At 38.3% G+C, this 17,930-nt stretch overlaps 1 protein-coding gene across 1 annotated transcript; it reads right to left on the reverse strand.

Annotated features, from left to right (window-relative positions):
* Positions 1–7,132: 7,132 nt before the first annotated feature.
* abhd15a (abhydrolase domain containing 15a) lies at positions 7,133–14,615 on the reverse strand. The gene is given in 4 exon segments (XM_046863665.1): positions 7,133–8,729; positions 11,043–11,124; positions 11,127–11,394; positions 13,612–14,615. Coding segments are annotated over 4 exon segments (1,425 nt in total). The 5' UTR covers positions 14,137–14,615; the 3' UTR covers positions 7,133–8,179.
* Between the last annotated feature and the right edge of the window lie 3,315 nt (positions 14,616–17,930).

The raw sequence follows: 17,930 nt of genomic DNA on the forward strand, positions 1-17,930 counted from the left end.
TCCCTATTCACACCTGTTTGAAAATCAAGCCAGTTACCCTGCATACACAGCTGACAAGCTTACAGTCTGACACAGATCCAGCAAAATGGCCAGCTGATTTTCCACAAATAGATCCCAGTGCTCCAACTATAGCACAGCGCTCAACTCAACACTACACATTTATATAACACAGTATGCAGGCAAGTAGGGAGGAAGCATGTTGCATAGCTGTGTCACTGCACCACCCCCACCAGCCAGAGTCCTAACACTCCTCCTGTCAACATCTAGCAGAACGCTGAAACAGTGTGTATGTGTCATTAACTGTATATACGACATACACACATCTATCACAACAACATTTATCTCTTTCACCCAGAATCCTGATTGCCAACTCACCATTTGTGATGTTTGTACATGTTGGTTGAAGGTTATGCCTAAAATAAGGAGTGTAATTTTAATGAGTTAGTCTGAATGTTCTAGAAATCTAGTGATGACCCTTTGACTCATACTGTAATCAGATACACTGACCATATTAGTCCTTCCCTTCCTGTACCGTTCACATGACTAAAATTGGAATGTGATCTGTTCCCTGAGTGCTGTTTTCTGATGGTATATGTAGCAGGACGTCCTTTCTCGCCCAGGTGAAACTCAATCTATGAAGAAAGTGAGCAATTCCTCATAGAGATGCAGCCTCAGACTGCACAGAAAACACAGAGGTGACTTGGTTTTCACTTGGAAAAAAGGAATCATTAACATAACTGCTGATTCATGTTGTGTAACGAGCAGCAAGACATACTCATTTGTTTTACATGACAGTGGTAAGAAAGTAAAGGTCAAGACCAACTATATCCTTATGCATTACTAAAGCTTTTCATTATAATAGCTGAGCATGAGTTAGTCGTGTAGGGTTTCAAAACTACAAAGTATTCAGCAGAGCCAGAACCAGACAGAAGCAAAGACAAAAACAATCATTATTTTGTAAACGTTATATTTAACATTGACATGCTTTATAGTTACATTAAACAACCTATTATTATGAGTGCTGTCCAGTATTCACACACAAAACACCCAGTCATGGGACTTTATTTTAAGAAGAGGAGTTTTATTTACTTTAAGTCTATACCTTATGCAGCATGCAGAAGATCACAGTGTATCACTGTAGCACTGTGTAATTATACACTACCAGATATAATAAAATTTTGTATCATATTTAGTTTTAGGTACCGTATTTTCCGGACTATAAGCCGCTACTTTTTTCCCATGCTTTGAACCCGCTTAAACAATGAAGCGGCTAATATATGGATTTTTCAGGGTTTTTCCCGGTTTCACGAGCTTCAAGCCAAAAAAACTTAGCCAAATAACATTAGACCAATGAAATTGCTGAACGGGTTCAGGTGAATCCTAAATATGGATGAGGTTCCTCTGACGTTTGACCTGCCGCTCACTCGGACTGTCAACAGGAAATGCGAATCATTCGTCACGCTGAAAACAACCGGGTATGAAAAAACGCACTTCACCTGTGTTCTGAGCTGCACGGCATCGGGAGAAAAGCTTCACCGATGGTGATTTTTAAACGCACGGCGATGCCAATAGATAAACTCTCGGGAGAAATAGTTGTGAAAGGAAGGAGGAACACAGTGAACAATGACTTTCTTGGTAGGCTACTGTTTAGATACAAGCCGTGGAACAGACACTGTATTTCGTTAAAGCCTGTGTAAAGTTCATTAGTTTCACTGTAGACACCTGCGGCTTATTTATGTTTAAAATAAAAATCATTGTAAAATTGCGGCTTATATATGGGTGCGCCTAATAGTCCGGAAATTACGGTATTTATTACTTCTTTTATATACTTAATATTTACTCAAGTTAATGGACACCAAACCATAAGATTTGTATGTGTTTTTTGAATTTTTGAGCGCCGAACTTGTCATGCAGGAACAGGTTTGGGTCACCTAGTTCAAGTGAATAAAAATGCAAAGCTCCATATCCAAATACATTTTATACAATTATGCGCTTCCAACGTTTTGCTAACACCTAGAGGAACAAAAAAAATCAGGTATGCATACATTAACTTTGGACCAATTACCATCCAACAGATCGATGTATTTTACATGAATTGTCTATGTAATTGACAATGTTTAACTATTTCTTTATATGTATCTAAATATTATTTAATTATATTTATTTGTATTTACTCCAAAATATATAATAATGAAGACCAAATAAAATACATTAAACCAGAGTGTTGTTGAATTCAGATCAAATTAAATCAGATTTGTTATAAGGTATTGCTAAATTTACATTATATTTATGTTCTGATTCTTATATAAATTATTCTATAGTAAGTAACTCATTCACAGTGACCTTATTTGGATTGAAAATGTATAATCATTGACCCAAGGAAAACTTTCTGTATGGATATATCTATTTAGCATTTTTGAAAAGAGTCTCTAATGTCTAGACTTTGCAACAGTCAGAGGTAAAGCTATTTCTGTTTTCTCACACAGGCTGGTCTTTAAGACAGATGACTTTGCAGTTTTTTGGCAAGCTGCATCTTTTCTGTCTTACTGTTGAGAGAGAAAAAACAAACTGGTGCTACTACGTGTAATGCAGGTGATAACAGGACCCACCTTGTTCCACTGACATTAAACAGCACTAAACATAACTATAAACAGATTTGGATGTGCTGTTATAGAATGATTATAGAAACAGAGTTGGATGTGCTGTTCTGTAAAACTACGTCCAGCCATGTTTTATTATTTATATATTATGTACATTATAATGAGGAGCTGTGCATTTAACCCTCATGTTGTGGAACTGATAGGAATTAAAATAATACTGAAATCTATTTGAATTGAACTACAGAAGCACCTCAGGCTACTGTCAGGGTGTTGGGTTACAGTGTGACATGCTGGAGATTAATCTCTGCTCAGGGCAAATTCCTGTCCCACTTAAATATATAAAAGGCAAAGTTATCTGAAAAACACTGATCATAAAAAACATCTAACTAATGAAAAGGAATATGTTATTAATGTTTGTGTGTGTGTGTGTGTGTGTGTGTGTGTGTGTGTGTGTGTGTGTGTGTGTGTGTGTCTGCATGTGGACGTAAGTATTTTGAATATCTTTGTATTTCCACATTTATTTTATTGTTTACAATCATGTAAGACAATCAGAAACTTATTGCATAATAAAGTAAATAACATCAGTGTTCATAAATAAAGCTTTACGTACCGAGCACCTCTCTATTTGTACTGCATCAAAGTGTGTCTGATTTGAAATCACTTTTTTCCCCCCATGCAATGGCCAATCACACGCAGCAGTAAAATAAAAGGTAGTTAATGCTATTGAGCAAGGGAATGTGCCTGAGTGCGTGTGTTAGTGTGTGAGAGTTTGTTTTATTTTGGGAGTGGTGAAAAATGCAGTACAGAGTAGTACTCTGAGGTCTTTTCATGCGGATATAATAAGACATAACATTTCAGTGGAACAAGATACAGTATGTGCTGTACTTTTCACAGCTTTAATGTTAGGAATGGAAACTTGCAGACCTATGGACGTAAGACTGCAGGTGCATTTCTGAGGTCAAGGTGGCCAGACGCCTGTCTCGTTCTCCAGGGTTCCGGCTTTTTCTGGGGTCTCAAGGACAGAATTGAGAGGATGTGCATGCTTCTGCATCAAGTTTTTTAGTAAATCAGAAACACTTAATCGGCAAGTGTTTTAGATTCTGTACCTAAATCGAAATTAAATTAAATAAAGATTGAACAACGAGCAGGCAGTTATGCATAGCGTTTCTGCCACTTGATTGGGTGATTGGATAATTTAATGCTGCAATTTCATTAGGCAGTGTGTTTGCAGGCTAATGATTAAGTTAATGATTAGTGACCACTGCTTGCTGCTTGCTAACTGCCCTATAGGATCTAAAGGCCCTGTTGAACTAATTTACCTTTTTGAAGCTCATTTGCTGTCAGTCACTAGTCATGCTATGCAGGCACAAATCTGCATAATGGATAAAAAATCTGACGAAAATCTCCACAAGGGAGTGCAATTTCTCTATGTTGGGACCGGAAAGAGCGAGACAGCTTGTTTAAGCACTGCCAGCTCCTTTTTCTTTTCTCAATCAGCTGTAAAATGTGATTCATCTGTAGTCAAAAGAGGAAGAATGTATATTCTGGCTCCAAGTTCTCCACTGATCTGGTCTTCTCCTGCCCAGCCAGACACATGTCACATTACATTACATCTCCCACTAACTGTGCAAGTCCTGCCCAGGGCAAAGGAGTTAACTGGCTCTTCTAAATAGTAGAGAGAGATTATTTTTTAAGATGACCCCACCTTGTGTGTCTGCGTCATGTTCATGTTGGGAAATTGGCAAAGTTGCCAAAGGCCACAGCAAATATTTGCTGCTTGAGTTGAAAATTTTCACAACTGGGTAGAGTGGAAACAAGGAACAGCCTTCGCTACAAGTAAAATAGCACAGGCATTATCAATGCTGTGAAGTAAAGAACAATCCAGTGGGACTGGAAATAAATGCAAATAAAGCCCAGACCTTTTACTGCACTGCTCTATTATTTTTAACCTAAGATCTAAGTAAAAAATCTGACATTTCCCTTTAAACAGTTAAACTTTGTTTTTTACCTGAAATCTATATTATAGTCAATCAACTATAGTCAATGGTTTTCAGATTATGTTTTTTTTTTTAATGAGCAGATGATTACTAAATTCATAAGAGTGTAGGCATGTGCAAAGTTTTGGAAACTCATCAGCTGTTTGAAAATCCAACTTGGCAGACATTGTCATGTGGTGCATGTATTCACAGTGTGGGTTGATGTTTAATTCGTAACATTTCCACAAGTACTAAATATTATATCATTTTCAACGTGTCATATCCTGACTGGATTTCATTGCTATTTACTGCCTGATTTTATATTTATATATATATATATATATATATATATATATATATATATATATATATATATCGTGGAATAGATTCAACAAGGTACTGGAAACATTCCTCAGAGATTTTGGTCCATATTGACATGCTAGCATCACGCAGTTGCTGCAGATTTGTCGGCTGCAAATCCATGATGCAAATCTCCCATTCTACCACATCCCAAAGGTGCTCTATTGGATTGAGATCTGGTGACTGTGGAGGCCATTTGAGTACAGTGAACTAATTGTCATGTTCAAGAAACCAGTCTGAGATGATTCGTGCTTTAAGACATGGCGTTTTATTCTGCTGGAAGTAACCATCAGAGGATGGGTACACTGTGGTCATAAAGGGATGGACATGGTCAGAAACAATACTCAGGTAGGCTGTGGCGTTGACACGATGCTCAATTGGTACTAATGGGCCCAAAGTGTGCCAAGAAAATATCCCCCACTCCATTACACCACCATCACCACCCTGAACCGTTGATACATGGCAGGATAGATCCATGCTTTCATGTTGTTGACACCAAATTCTGACCCTACCATCCGAATGTCGCAGCAGAAATCGAGACTCAGCAGACCAGGCAAAGTTTTTCCAATCTTCTATTGTCCAATTTTGGTGAGCCTGTGCGAATTGTAGCCTCAGTTTCCTGTTCTTAGCTGTCAGGAGTGGCACCCGGTGTGGTCTTCTGCTGCTGTAGCCCATCCGCCTCAAGGTTCTACGTGATGCTCTTCTGCATACCTCGGTTGTAACGAGCGGTTATTTGAGTTACTGTTGCCTTTCTATCAGCTCGAACCAGTCTGGCAATTCTCCTTTGACCGCATCAACAAGGCATTTGCGCCCACAGAACTGCCGCTCAATGGATAGTTTCTCTTTTTCGGTCCATTCTCTGTAAACCCTAGAGATGGTTGTGCGTGAAAATCCCAGTAGATCAGCAGTTTCTGAAATACTCAGACCAGCCATGTCACGTTCAAAGTCACTTAAATCACCTTTCTTCCCATTCTGACGCTCGGTTTGAACTGCAGCAGATCGTCTTGACCATGTCTACATGCCTAAATGCATCGTGTTGCTGCCATGTGATTAGCTGAGTGGAAATTTGCGTTAACAAGCAGTTGGATAGGTGTACCTAATAAAGTGGCCGGTGAGTGTATGGATGACTATATATATTAATTTACAACCATGGTATCATGGTAAAGGAGATGAACAGGATTTGCTAGAAGTTAAATTGCACATGAGTTTTGTGAAGTACACAATAATCTGAAAACTAAAAAAAAAAGCTCTACTTAAACCAAAAACACGTTTACTATACAGCATTGTGATATCTGATGAGGTTAAGCAAAGGTAAAGAAAATTTAATTTTAGAAAGTCTCACAAGCCTCAATTCTTAAAGCCTCAACAAGCCTTGCTGAATATATTATAGCACTAAAACCACACAAAAGCCTAGAGAAACACAGTGCATTACTTCATCTTTTAAGTCATTAGAGAATGGGCTTGCCACAAATGGTGCCTTTAAGGATTAAACAGCATGTCAGAGCACTAGTGTGTTTTTTGTTCTAAGGAAAATAAACTGAATTGGTTCCTGGAACTTGGAATATGAAGGTGCCAGATGTGTGACGAAAAAGGCTTTTGCTATACTCCAACAATTTTCTACTCATACTTCTTGTCTTCCCTTTTCCTATGCCAGAATAAACAGTTTACATAAATTAAGATGAATATTGGACCAATATCTGGCTAAAATAATAATAATTCTCAAATAGTACTAATCCACCCCTTTGCTCTACTCGATTTTCTTTCTTGAAAGCAGTTTGATTTTCCACTAGATGGCACTATAGGCATACTATAGATTCCAGAAAAGTCAGTAATGCCAGTTCTTTTCTGCAATGCATGTCACAAGCCATTACATTTTAATAATAGTAAATATCCAGCCCATGCATGTCTACTTGCAGACTGAAAAAAAAAGTGGGATTTACAAAGCCATGAAGATTCCCATTCTCATTTTTTAAACGTGATCTGATTTAAAGAGGCAGTGGAATATTCAGGTAAAATATATTTTGTAACCTCATGATAATTGAGACAGCAATGCCAGCATCTCTTTCAGTGGCAAATCAATTAAGCCAATTAAATTAACCTTTTTTGTCTTCTAGGCACTGGTCATTTTAACAAAAACATTTTTTAACCTACATATACATAGAATATATACAAAACAGATTGATTTTACAGCTCTGGTAGTGTTCTGATTTAATAAAACTATGCAGCAGACTTGACAGGTAATTTATATGCATCTAAAAGAGGAAGTGCAGTGATCAGGAGTCACAGAAATATACTGGAGACAGAATGGGAGCAGTGGAACTGTAATTTACAGAGACGGTCACATCCAATCAAGCTCACAACCATTTACTCTGCTCTGACTGCAGTCTAGATCTAGAAACGTCTGATATGTCTGATTTAAACAAAGTCATCACTGAAATGAGTTCTGGCTAGAAAAATAATCACCTGATGCAGTCATTTTGTTTTATCACCTAAAATACAGTTTGTTAAATCAAAGAAATGTGAATCTCAAGTAGATTATTTCATATTAGTTATTTTAATTAACTTCTTGCATCAAGCATTTAGATAATTTAACAAATAAACACAGATTTGACAATAATAATGTGTTACAAATTGTGAAAAAAAAAAAAGAAAAAAGGCTGGCACACCAGTGTTTTCCGTGAAAAATCAAAAAGCTAGTTTGACCCATTGCCAAGAACACCACCACAACCCTGCAACCTTAGTGTGTTCAACAAGATCTCAGTACTTACACACAAAGTGACGTCACACAACAAGGCAATTATAAATATCCCAGCAGTCATACAGACTTATAGCATGAACATAATGACCTCATGATAACATTACAGCTTCATTACTACACCTTTCAGAAGCTGCACATACTGAGAGCATTACCTCATGGAAACTTCTGCATTTATCATTTGACATGCAGGATGTTGTAATGGCAGTGAGATCAGCTACAGACACCCGCCATCCAGATGAGCATAAGGAATAGATTAAGGAATGAGATACTGGAAGCACCATGTAAATTGTGGAGCATAAAACCCTGATAACATAACTACTTCTTTATCTTACTGTAAAGTGCTCGATTCATTCACGTATACAGTCTCAAAAAATACAAATATCTGCCAAACTCTGCCACAAACCAACATTTTGATATATGACTGTTATGTTGCGATAGGATTAGTTCTTTAGAAAAAACTCCTCCATGCTGTATGTCTGTAATAATCATCTGGTGTAAGACCTCTGCCAGTTGTAGATAGAGTGGATGTTGTGTGAGCAGACCAGTAGCCTTTTGGAAGTGCTCACGCTGCAATGGCGAAAAGCCTTGGCACCCATGTTCACATCACGACGCCTGGCGTTTAACTTGGCCCGCTCTTCAGCGGCAAAGAAATCGCTGGTAGCCCTGAAGAACTCAAGAAGGGCTTGGTGGCTCCAGAGCACAGGGCCTTCATTGGCAGTGGAGAAGCCACAGTGGCCTCCGCTTTCCGTCAACAGCAAAAAGAAGTGAGGATTGCTCTCGAACAGCTCTAAGGGTAGTGTGGCCCGAGTGTCACCACGAATTGGATCGTCGCGGCTGCACACGCACAGAACAGGAATTGCCACTTCATCCACGTCCCTTAATGCATCATTGCGTTCCCAGTACGCCTCCCAGGCTCCATCGCTCGGCGCCTCCTTCAGACCAGACTGACAGAACAGTGTTTCTTCCATGGCCCTGAGCGAGCGGCTGGAGAACAGGCTGTCGATATGGACCAGCTCCCCCAGCACTGTTCTGTACCTGTAGGAAAATTTCAACCCAATCAGTAAAGATTATGTCTAGATGAAAAAGCAGGCTTCTCTATTTAACCTCATTCAATTTGCTATTGAGCCAATCCTGATGCAAAACAAAAATCAATAGCAGCAGTTTAACATCGTCAGTTAACATAGCAGTATACAGTGCTCGAAAATATCTGTATATATGTTCCAATACACAACTTGCCAACTTCCCTCCGACATATAGTCACATCTCAGACCATCTCTTATACGTGTCCTGCTCATAGTAGGTACAGTATTTGGTTTTAAGGCTTAATTAAGAGCTTTAAAGTAATATGAAAGTGGTGTTTTGGTAACAGGAACTTGCCTCTAAGACTATTTATATTCTATGTAACAATAAATGACAATTTGCTATGGAATAAGATAAATGAAAAGCTTCAGGATGTGCTTTTTTATTGGAATGTGATCAAATTTGTGGTGGTAACAGTAACGGTTTTGTGTTCCATCACACCATCTCATTGATGTTTATTTTTGTATTATTATGATTATTGATTATTTTTAACAGCATGCCAGATCAAATTTTATTCCTTACTAATTCTCTGGTTCCCACCCAACATTCAAAAACATATTTCATTCCCAGGCTTGGCAAGAAAAGGCTATACTAAATTGCTCCTGAGGGGAAATGAGTGTGTGAATGTGTGTGTATGGTGCCCTGTGGTAAACTGGCATAATCATCCAAGGTGTATTCCCATCTCAGTGTTCCTGGAATTGTCCAGGATAAAGTGAATATTGATGATACATGAATGTATGAATGAAGATATAGCCAGGTTGTGGGGATAATTATTGGTATACACTGATTTAGATTTTAGCAGTGCTATTAAACAAATAACAAGCACATAGGGTAGCCTTGGTTCAACCTGTCTAGTTTGCATTAAAAATAACCCACTTTTGCTATAAGATGGCAGAGGTTTTTAATAATTCATATTCAGCCATATTACACAATGCAGCTAAAAAATGTGTATGTATGTACACTGATCAGGCATAACATTATGACCACATGCCTAATATTGTGTTGGTCCCCCTTTGCTGCCAAAACAATCCTGACCCGTTGAGCATAAACAGCATTAACTACTTAAGCAATTTGAGTTACAGTAGCTCGTCTGTTGGATGGGACCACACAAGCCAGTCCACTGTCCAGCTCCCCACATGTATTCAATAAACCTATTAACCAGTCAGCGCTTCAACACTGTTCCTTCCTTGGACCACTTTTGATAAATATTGGCCACTGCAGACCGGGAACATCACACAAGAGCCGCAGTTTTGGAGATGCTCCGACCCAGTCTTCTAGCCATCACAGTTTGGCCCCTTTTCAAACTCCCTCAAATCCTTACACTTGCCTTTTTTCCTACTTCCAACACATCAACTTTGAGTACAAAATGTTCACTTGCTGCCTAATAATATCCCACCCACTAACAGGTGTCATGATGAAGAGATAATCAGTGTTAGTCACTCACCGGTCATATTGTTATAATGTCATAATGTTATGCCTGGTCAGTGTTTGTAGATATTCCAGAAGCAGCAAATAAATGCATTATTTGTATTTGACAATATAAAAAAAACTGATTAACATGGAACGTAAATAGAATTTATGGTCATTTCTTTGATCATGAAAAATCATCTAGCACTTTATTTTGGGTTGTGGATTCTGTTGTAACATAACATAACACTGAGTTCAACATGCTATAACAAACAAAAAGTGCTACCACATCAGTATGTCAGTGTCATGGCTGTGCTGTGCTGAGAATAGTTCACCAACCAGATGATAATATCTGGTCAGGTTCACTAACACTGATGGATGAGGTAGAGAAGAAAATTGCACATAGCAACAGATGGGATACAATCGATAATCGTATGCCTACAAAGTGCACCTATAAGGTGGGTGTACCTAATTAAATAGCTTTCTTGTGTGTGTTTATAAAGAATTTGAGGAAACCTAGTATTTCAAAATGTGAAGGTTGGACACTACTGTCTAACTTTTATATCACAACAGCAGCACCTGCTCTTGTACCTATTTTACAGTTCTGCTGAACTTAAACTCTCTAAAATTATACAAATCTAATTATGCACTGTCTAACCATGAAAACAAGTGGTATTAGCGAATAGTAACATTACCTTCCCAGAAAGGTACAGTATAGGCACATACTTTATAAGTATGATGGTCAGGTGTCCACATACACACAGTGCATTTCAATAAGATATCCACCATTTAGTGCATTTTGTTATGCATGAAGACTCTGGAGTGGAGTAGGTGTGTTTAAAGTGTTTTAGTTGACTATACCTGCTAAGGCAGACCTTCTGATAGAGTAGGAGGACCCAGTGGAAGGGCCAACAGGGACCGCTCTCAAACCAGCTCTGACAGCGAAGATGGGTGATAGACAGGCGGCTGCAGTCATGTAGCTGGAGGAGCCGCACTCCCCCAGGTAGGACAGGAGTAGGCCTGAGCCAGTGCTCTCACTCACAGCATAGAGACGGCCTACAGGTTGGCGGTAGCGGATGTAGCGTACCGCCTCCCGTAGATCGGCTGGGTCACCGAATTCTTGTAGTTTGATGGTGCTGAGAGGTGTACCATTCTGGCTGCGCCGGTTAAACACCACAGGGAGGTAGCCATGACTCAAAGCTGCCTCACAGAGCTATGGAAAAAGCACACATCGTTACGTGCCAAACACAGTGGGAGATAGGTCTAAGAGGCACAAGAATGAGTTTCTTCCATATATAAAAGTTTTATGGCCATGAGAAAATAAATATTCTACTGCATATGTGTGTGTGTGTGTGTGTGTGTGTGCGCACGTTTGAAACGTTCTTTTTATCCTGATGCATACTGACCCAGATTTTTTTGAAACAAGCAAACTGGTGGGCCGTGTAATTGCAGTCGATGCTCAGTACTTTTCCTGTGTAAATCAGGCACATGGGGAATTCTGTCAAAGAGGCTCAAGACACAGACAAGCAGCGCTGCAACTTTGCACCAAATTCCTCACATGGTTAACAAGCCAGAGGAGCCATCAAAATCTAGTATTTGGTCAAAGATCCAGAATGAGGTCAATTCTGGATTTCAATTCTAATTGCTCACTTCATCATAGTACAAAGCACAACAAGATGCAGTCTATCACAGTCTCAGAACCAAAGCAATATCCTCTAAAGATGTCATTTTTTTGGCTGTAGTACTTATGATCATAGATCACACTATAACAATAACTATATCTGAAACACAGCTGCAGCATTTTCATACATGCAAAATAATACCTTGTGGTATGAGCAAGGGTTACCAGTGCAGGATATGAAGCAGAGTGCATGTTTGCATGCAAACAAGGCAGAGAAGTAACATCTGAAATAATCCACTACTAACAAACTCAGTCAGGGAGTTAATATAATAGAGCACGCTTAGATTATATTGATTTGTAAACACCCTGTTTAAAAAAATCCCATATTTTCAGCTAATAAAATAGATTTTAATGTTATGCCAGAAATAGCATTTTACTGGTGCCTGTGTAACAGTATCCACTGTTTCATTCAAAGAAGGAAAGTGATTCAAATCTAAGTAAAGTGACTGCAGTAAATCATATAACCACAAAGACACAAACAACCAGGCTTTACTGCTTTCTTTCTTGGCATCGATCAGATCTCAGGGAAGATGAGCCAAGTTCAGACGTCACTACACTCATGTCATCCGGATTGTACAGAGGTATGTATGAAACAAACAAAGCTCAATGAGTGAGCCTTGAAGCATGATTTTTTTTTTATAAAGTATGTTATCCTGTCAAATAACTAATTTTAATTCAGGACCAAAAAAATTCAATAATGTTCACTTTTGAAACATTTATTTGGAGCTGAATATAGCACTGTATAAAACACCAATTTGATAATAATTGTGCTGAGCATGAACCTGGGGCAAACAAAATATAACAGCCGTAGACATTCCTCATCTTGCAATCTAATTATGATAAGGTTACTCTTCCTGCATTTCTACTTTTTTTCAATTTTTATTAGATCTGAAAGCAAAACACTGAGAATCATCATCTAATAAGGAAAGGCTTAATTGGCACTTTGGAGCAACAATGACTAGAATACTCATGCCCTGCATACAGGAGGCATCATTAGAGTCCAGTTTACTGACATGCTTATTCCTGGTGAGAAAAAAAATAAACAAATCCCGCTATTTCTCTTGCCACATTGTATGGTGCATGCCAACATCCACAGCATATTTCCGCATATCATTTCATTAAAGGAGTCTGTAAGGCTCTGAGCTCACTTTGTAAAGACTGCAGGCTTATGATGCAAGTACAGCAACTGTCCAAATCAAATAAACACACGCAGCAGGGTATCTCCAGTATCTGTTGCAGCAATGATCCACCTTATATAGGTGAAAGGGATGATGGGATAAATCATGCATTTTGAATTGGAGTGTGCACTAATGTCCACTAATGTTATAGATTACAAAAGATAGATCATTTGATGTTTCTAAAATTCTGAGGATATGGAATTTACCAGGATTATTTCTTGACTGGGAGCTTTCAGGCATGACCATGTTCTGCTTTAGGATTCCTCAGACAGACTATATATAGTGCCTTTTGATTAATTAAACATCAGGAAAACAAAATAAAGGTCAGCCAACCATAACACAATCATACTGATCATGCCATAGATCACAAACTGCTGTGGATGACATAGACTTGACTTAGATTACCCTTCTTATAAACAATGGAGAGACCTGATACTGATATATATATATATATATATATATATATATATATATATATATATATATATATATATATATATACACACACACACACACACACACACACACACACACACACACACACACATATATATACACACAATTTTATTACCGTCAAGACGTTTCTGGTTAGTTTTCCAAAAGAGTTGGGAATGATCAGAAGGATAGGGCTGGAGGAATTGCTTGAAGTCCTTCTCCTTTTAGGGCCAACAACAGCCCAATCTAGAGCTACCAGGCCGTCATCGCTCAGCTGCAGATAATCTCGGATGAAATGCACGGCGCAGTCGTGCGGCCAGAGAGCGCCCCAAACCGTTTGCAGACACGAGCTGGTCCGCCAGTGCCACGCCGGGTACGGCACGTATTTGCAGAAGCTCACGCAGTGTTTAAGCAGGTATTTAGCGAGTGCCGAGGGCTTGCAGATTAACGCGACAGGAGCTGATGCTGACGATGATGACGATGATGATTCACCTGCCGCCTCGTGCACTTTACCAGGCTCCGTCCCAGCTGCACACTCCGGTGCGCTCCTGTTTCCCAGTGCGATTTCAGGCCCCCGGAAAAACGATCCCAAATGTTTGAGCACTGGCCAGACCGTGGCCACCAAGAGGAGGACACAAACAGCACCGATCCATTCCAGCATTTGAACGGCTTCTCTGAACGAAAAGACAGAAATCCAGCGGTGGTGAAAGAGGAGGTGGGGTTCATAAAAATAAAAAAATAAAAAAATAAAAAACAGTCACTGAATCACCAGAAGCGTAAAAGCCGAAGCTCTAAATCCATTCCATCACGAAAGCGCGCTCCATGCTCTCAGTGCTCCGTGAGGAAAAGTCGCGAGTGCGCTCCTGCAAGTTCAAACAACTTCTGCGAAACCGATGCCCTTTTTTATTTGTTCTAACTCATCCATTAGGAGCGATTTATTTTTTGGATCAAACTAGTGTGATATCTATATGGTGTCTGATATTAATTGGGATCCATACGGCAAAAACTAGCGTCCAGCGTTGGCGCCATTAGGTTTTGAAATGCAGCGGGATGTGTGTGTGTGTGTGTGTGTGTGTGTGTGTATGTACGTGTGTTTGCTGGAGCTGAGTGCACGAGCTCTTCTCACGCTGTCAGCGTTTTTAAAGCCAGCAGCAGGCGCCTTTTTCTCCACCGTGGAGCATATGCATGTGTATAACGCCATACGCATGCTATTGCTCAATCCAGTCCCTATAAATATTTCTGTTGAATCGCATTAAATATAAAGGGCGGGACATCACATTTTCTGTAGCGATTTGAAAACACTGCAATTTTGCACCTTACATTAGCAATATTGTACATTTTATGTGTTTGAGAAATTTTATATATATATATATATATATATATATATATATATATATATATATATATTTTTTTTTTTTTTTTTTTTTTTTAAAGTGAGGTTTCTATTAGGGCAATGGTCTGATTTAAACAACAATACCAAGTGCATCAGGGAAAACGCGACACAGGAATGATCAGTGGCTTTGTCTGAAATATTATACTTGTTTGTAGGGTATATACTGCATCCAGGAGACTCCAATATTAGGTTTTTGTTTCGTTTTATTGTTTTGAGAACTGAGGCTGGGGCTGAATTCTTGCTAGCCCAGACTGTAGACTCATGCAGCATCTGTGACTTCTATACGTGCTGATATTTTATTTACTGGCGATCCTGTAACACATACTCATCTTTATAATAAACATAAAAACTTTGGATTGTTTAAAAAAATAAACGAAAGGATTGTTTTACTTTAAAATGCTGAAAATGTCTTAGAAGGAGTGAAATAAAAAGCAGACAAACATTCAAAAGAGTACAACTTAAGCAAAAGACAGAACTGTAGGTTTGTGCTATTTCTATGTTGTATGGGAGAATAGTTATATTTCACTGAATAAACATGTAAGGTTAGATTATGTACAAAGTAAAGAGCTTAATTTAATTTCTTTTTAATTAGATTTTTTAATAATGTAATGATTATTTACTTTAACATATAATACTTCATACATAATTTCTACTTTGAAGTTAATTTGATATTTGTACCCTCACTATAGCCTACACCTTATATTTAATAATCTGCTTTGGGACAATGTTAATTGTTTTAAGGGCTATACAAATAAATGTACACATATACTAGCGACTTCTGATCTTTGAGAAAGTCAGTTTTTGATTTTTCTGTCTTGTACACATAAATATAAGTTCATGATTCAGAGTACTAATATGTAGAAATACTGCCAATGCTGTGAGCCCCACATTCTCTTGCAGATGCATGAACTAATAATTTCTAATCCATATAACATTCTGTATCTTCATAATTATACATACGTTTTTTTCCCCCCCACAAAGTGCAATTGGCTGCAATTAAGCCTGAGTCTTTTTGTGAACTCTTCAGGGATGAGCTCTCATGGCTTTACATGCTCTCCCAATTGTTAATTGTGCATTTGAATGAATGTAGAAACATTACATAGAAAAATTCAGAATAATTATTTAAATATAGACTCACTAAACACTTTTAAGAACATTAATAGTAATACTGGGAAGGGCTTACTTTTGCATGATTGCATCTCACAATCTTGCAGAATCTTCTATTCCAAAGGTGTTCTGTTGAAGTCAGATCCAGTGAAACTTGGAAGGCCACTGAAGACTCATTGTAATGAAACCAGTTCGAGGAGACTTGTGCTTTATGATACGGTGAATTATCATGCTGAAAGTAGCCATCAAAAGAAGGGTAAATTGTGACCATGACACATGGTCAACAATAACATTCAAATAAACTGCTTATGTATAAACAAGGTTTGACATGTTGTGCTCGATTAACTGCGTTTGTGCTAACCGCAATTGTAGAGTTGCTATTTGAGTTACTCTAGACTTTCTGTCAGCTTGAAACAGTCTCTCATCAACTAAGCATTTCCGTATGCTGAACTGCAGCTCACTGGATGTTTTTTCATTATTGAACCATTCTGAGTAAACTCTAGAGACTGTTGAAAAAATCCCAGGAGACCAGCAGTTATAGAAATACTATAACTAGCCGTTCTGCCACCAACAATCATGTCATGGTCTAAATGACCTTTTCCCCATTCTTAGATGCTTTTCTGCTTACCACATTTGTACAGAGTTGTTATATTACTATAGAAAGTTACTATAGCATTTTTGTGGTTTCAAATACTGCAATTTGTATAATAGTCTCATACAAACATGTGTGCATCTAGTATCATGCCATGTCTCAGTCTGCTTTTATTTTATAGTGTAACAATAGTATCCCATAGGTGGCATTGGGCCACTTGGGCGTATTGCAGTGAGAGACGGCTGGCTGCCTCACAGCTATTGTTCTCTATGTACTTTGAGAATAGATACCAAAATATCTTCTATTTCCTTTTCTGTCTATTTATTACAAATACAGGACAATCCAGGCAACAGAATTAGTGAACAAACATATAACACCAGACCCTGTTTAACATTTTATTAATCATTCTGTTAAGAAATTTCCTAACACTTTCAGCATCATACTGTAAACAGAATTGATTCCTTGTGCACCAGAATGTGAATTAGAATGGATATTAATTAGATTTTAGATATACCTATGTATCTATGATCTATAGAGCATTTGTGTGTGTGTGTGTGTGTGTGTGTGTGTGTGTTGTGTTTATTGTTGAGTCTTTTGTAAGAGGGAGGGAGAAAGGTTTTGAGTTATTGCTGCCATCTTTAACCTTCATGAAATAGTTCCCTAAGGGACTACTGCAGGAAATCTAAAATCAAACATGACTCACTGATGTATTTTCGGGTGATTCGGTGACAATTAATGTTGCTGAATGTACACTGAACAGGAAGGGCTTAAGAATGGTCTGTAAAGGAAGCCGGATCAACAGCAAAGTCCTTGGGAAGACAGTGAGGATAAACATAGACATGAAAAGACAAAGATACATTTTTTAGGAGGCTCTAACCTGGAAGGTTCAAGTCAAGAGCTTGGTTCTGATTATCTTGCTTGTTGATGAAGTACTTTCCTCCACATAAAGAGAGAACCTTGTATTGTTCTATTGCTGACCTCTGTACTAGATTACTGGATCACATAGTGGTAACACAGAGTCAAGTTGCTGACTTCCCTCTCCTCTGTCAACTTCCCTGCAAAGGTTTGTCCATAAGCTGGCTCCTTGCTTGAGTACTGACTCCAAAGAAAGTCCCAAAATGAACATTATACTACATAAGTACTTGAATCATAGCATATGTGCCATCATATGTATTATAGATGAAAAATCTCTGGCACAGGCAGTCAACATTTCCTTTACATTATACAGCTATACTGCAACACATTTTGGTTTTCCTTTTTTTTTAAAATCACAACAACATTGATGGTGTATCAAGCAAACCAACAGAACATATTCGAATATTCTTTTTTTTAATTTGTTTTTTGGGGGGTGCACATGGGTTTC

This window comes from Silurus meridionalis, chromosome 12 (genome assembly GCF_014805685.1).
Source record: "Silurus meridionalis isolate SWU-2019-XX chromosome 12, ASM1480568v1, whole genome shotgun sequence".
NCBI lineage: Eukaryota > Metazoa > Chordata > Actinopteri > Siluriformes > Siluridae > Silurus > Silurus meridionalis.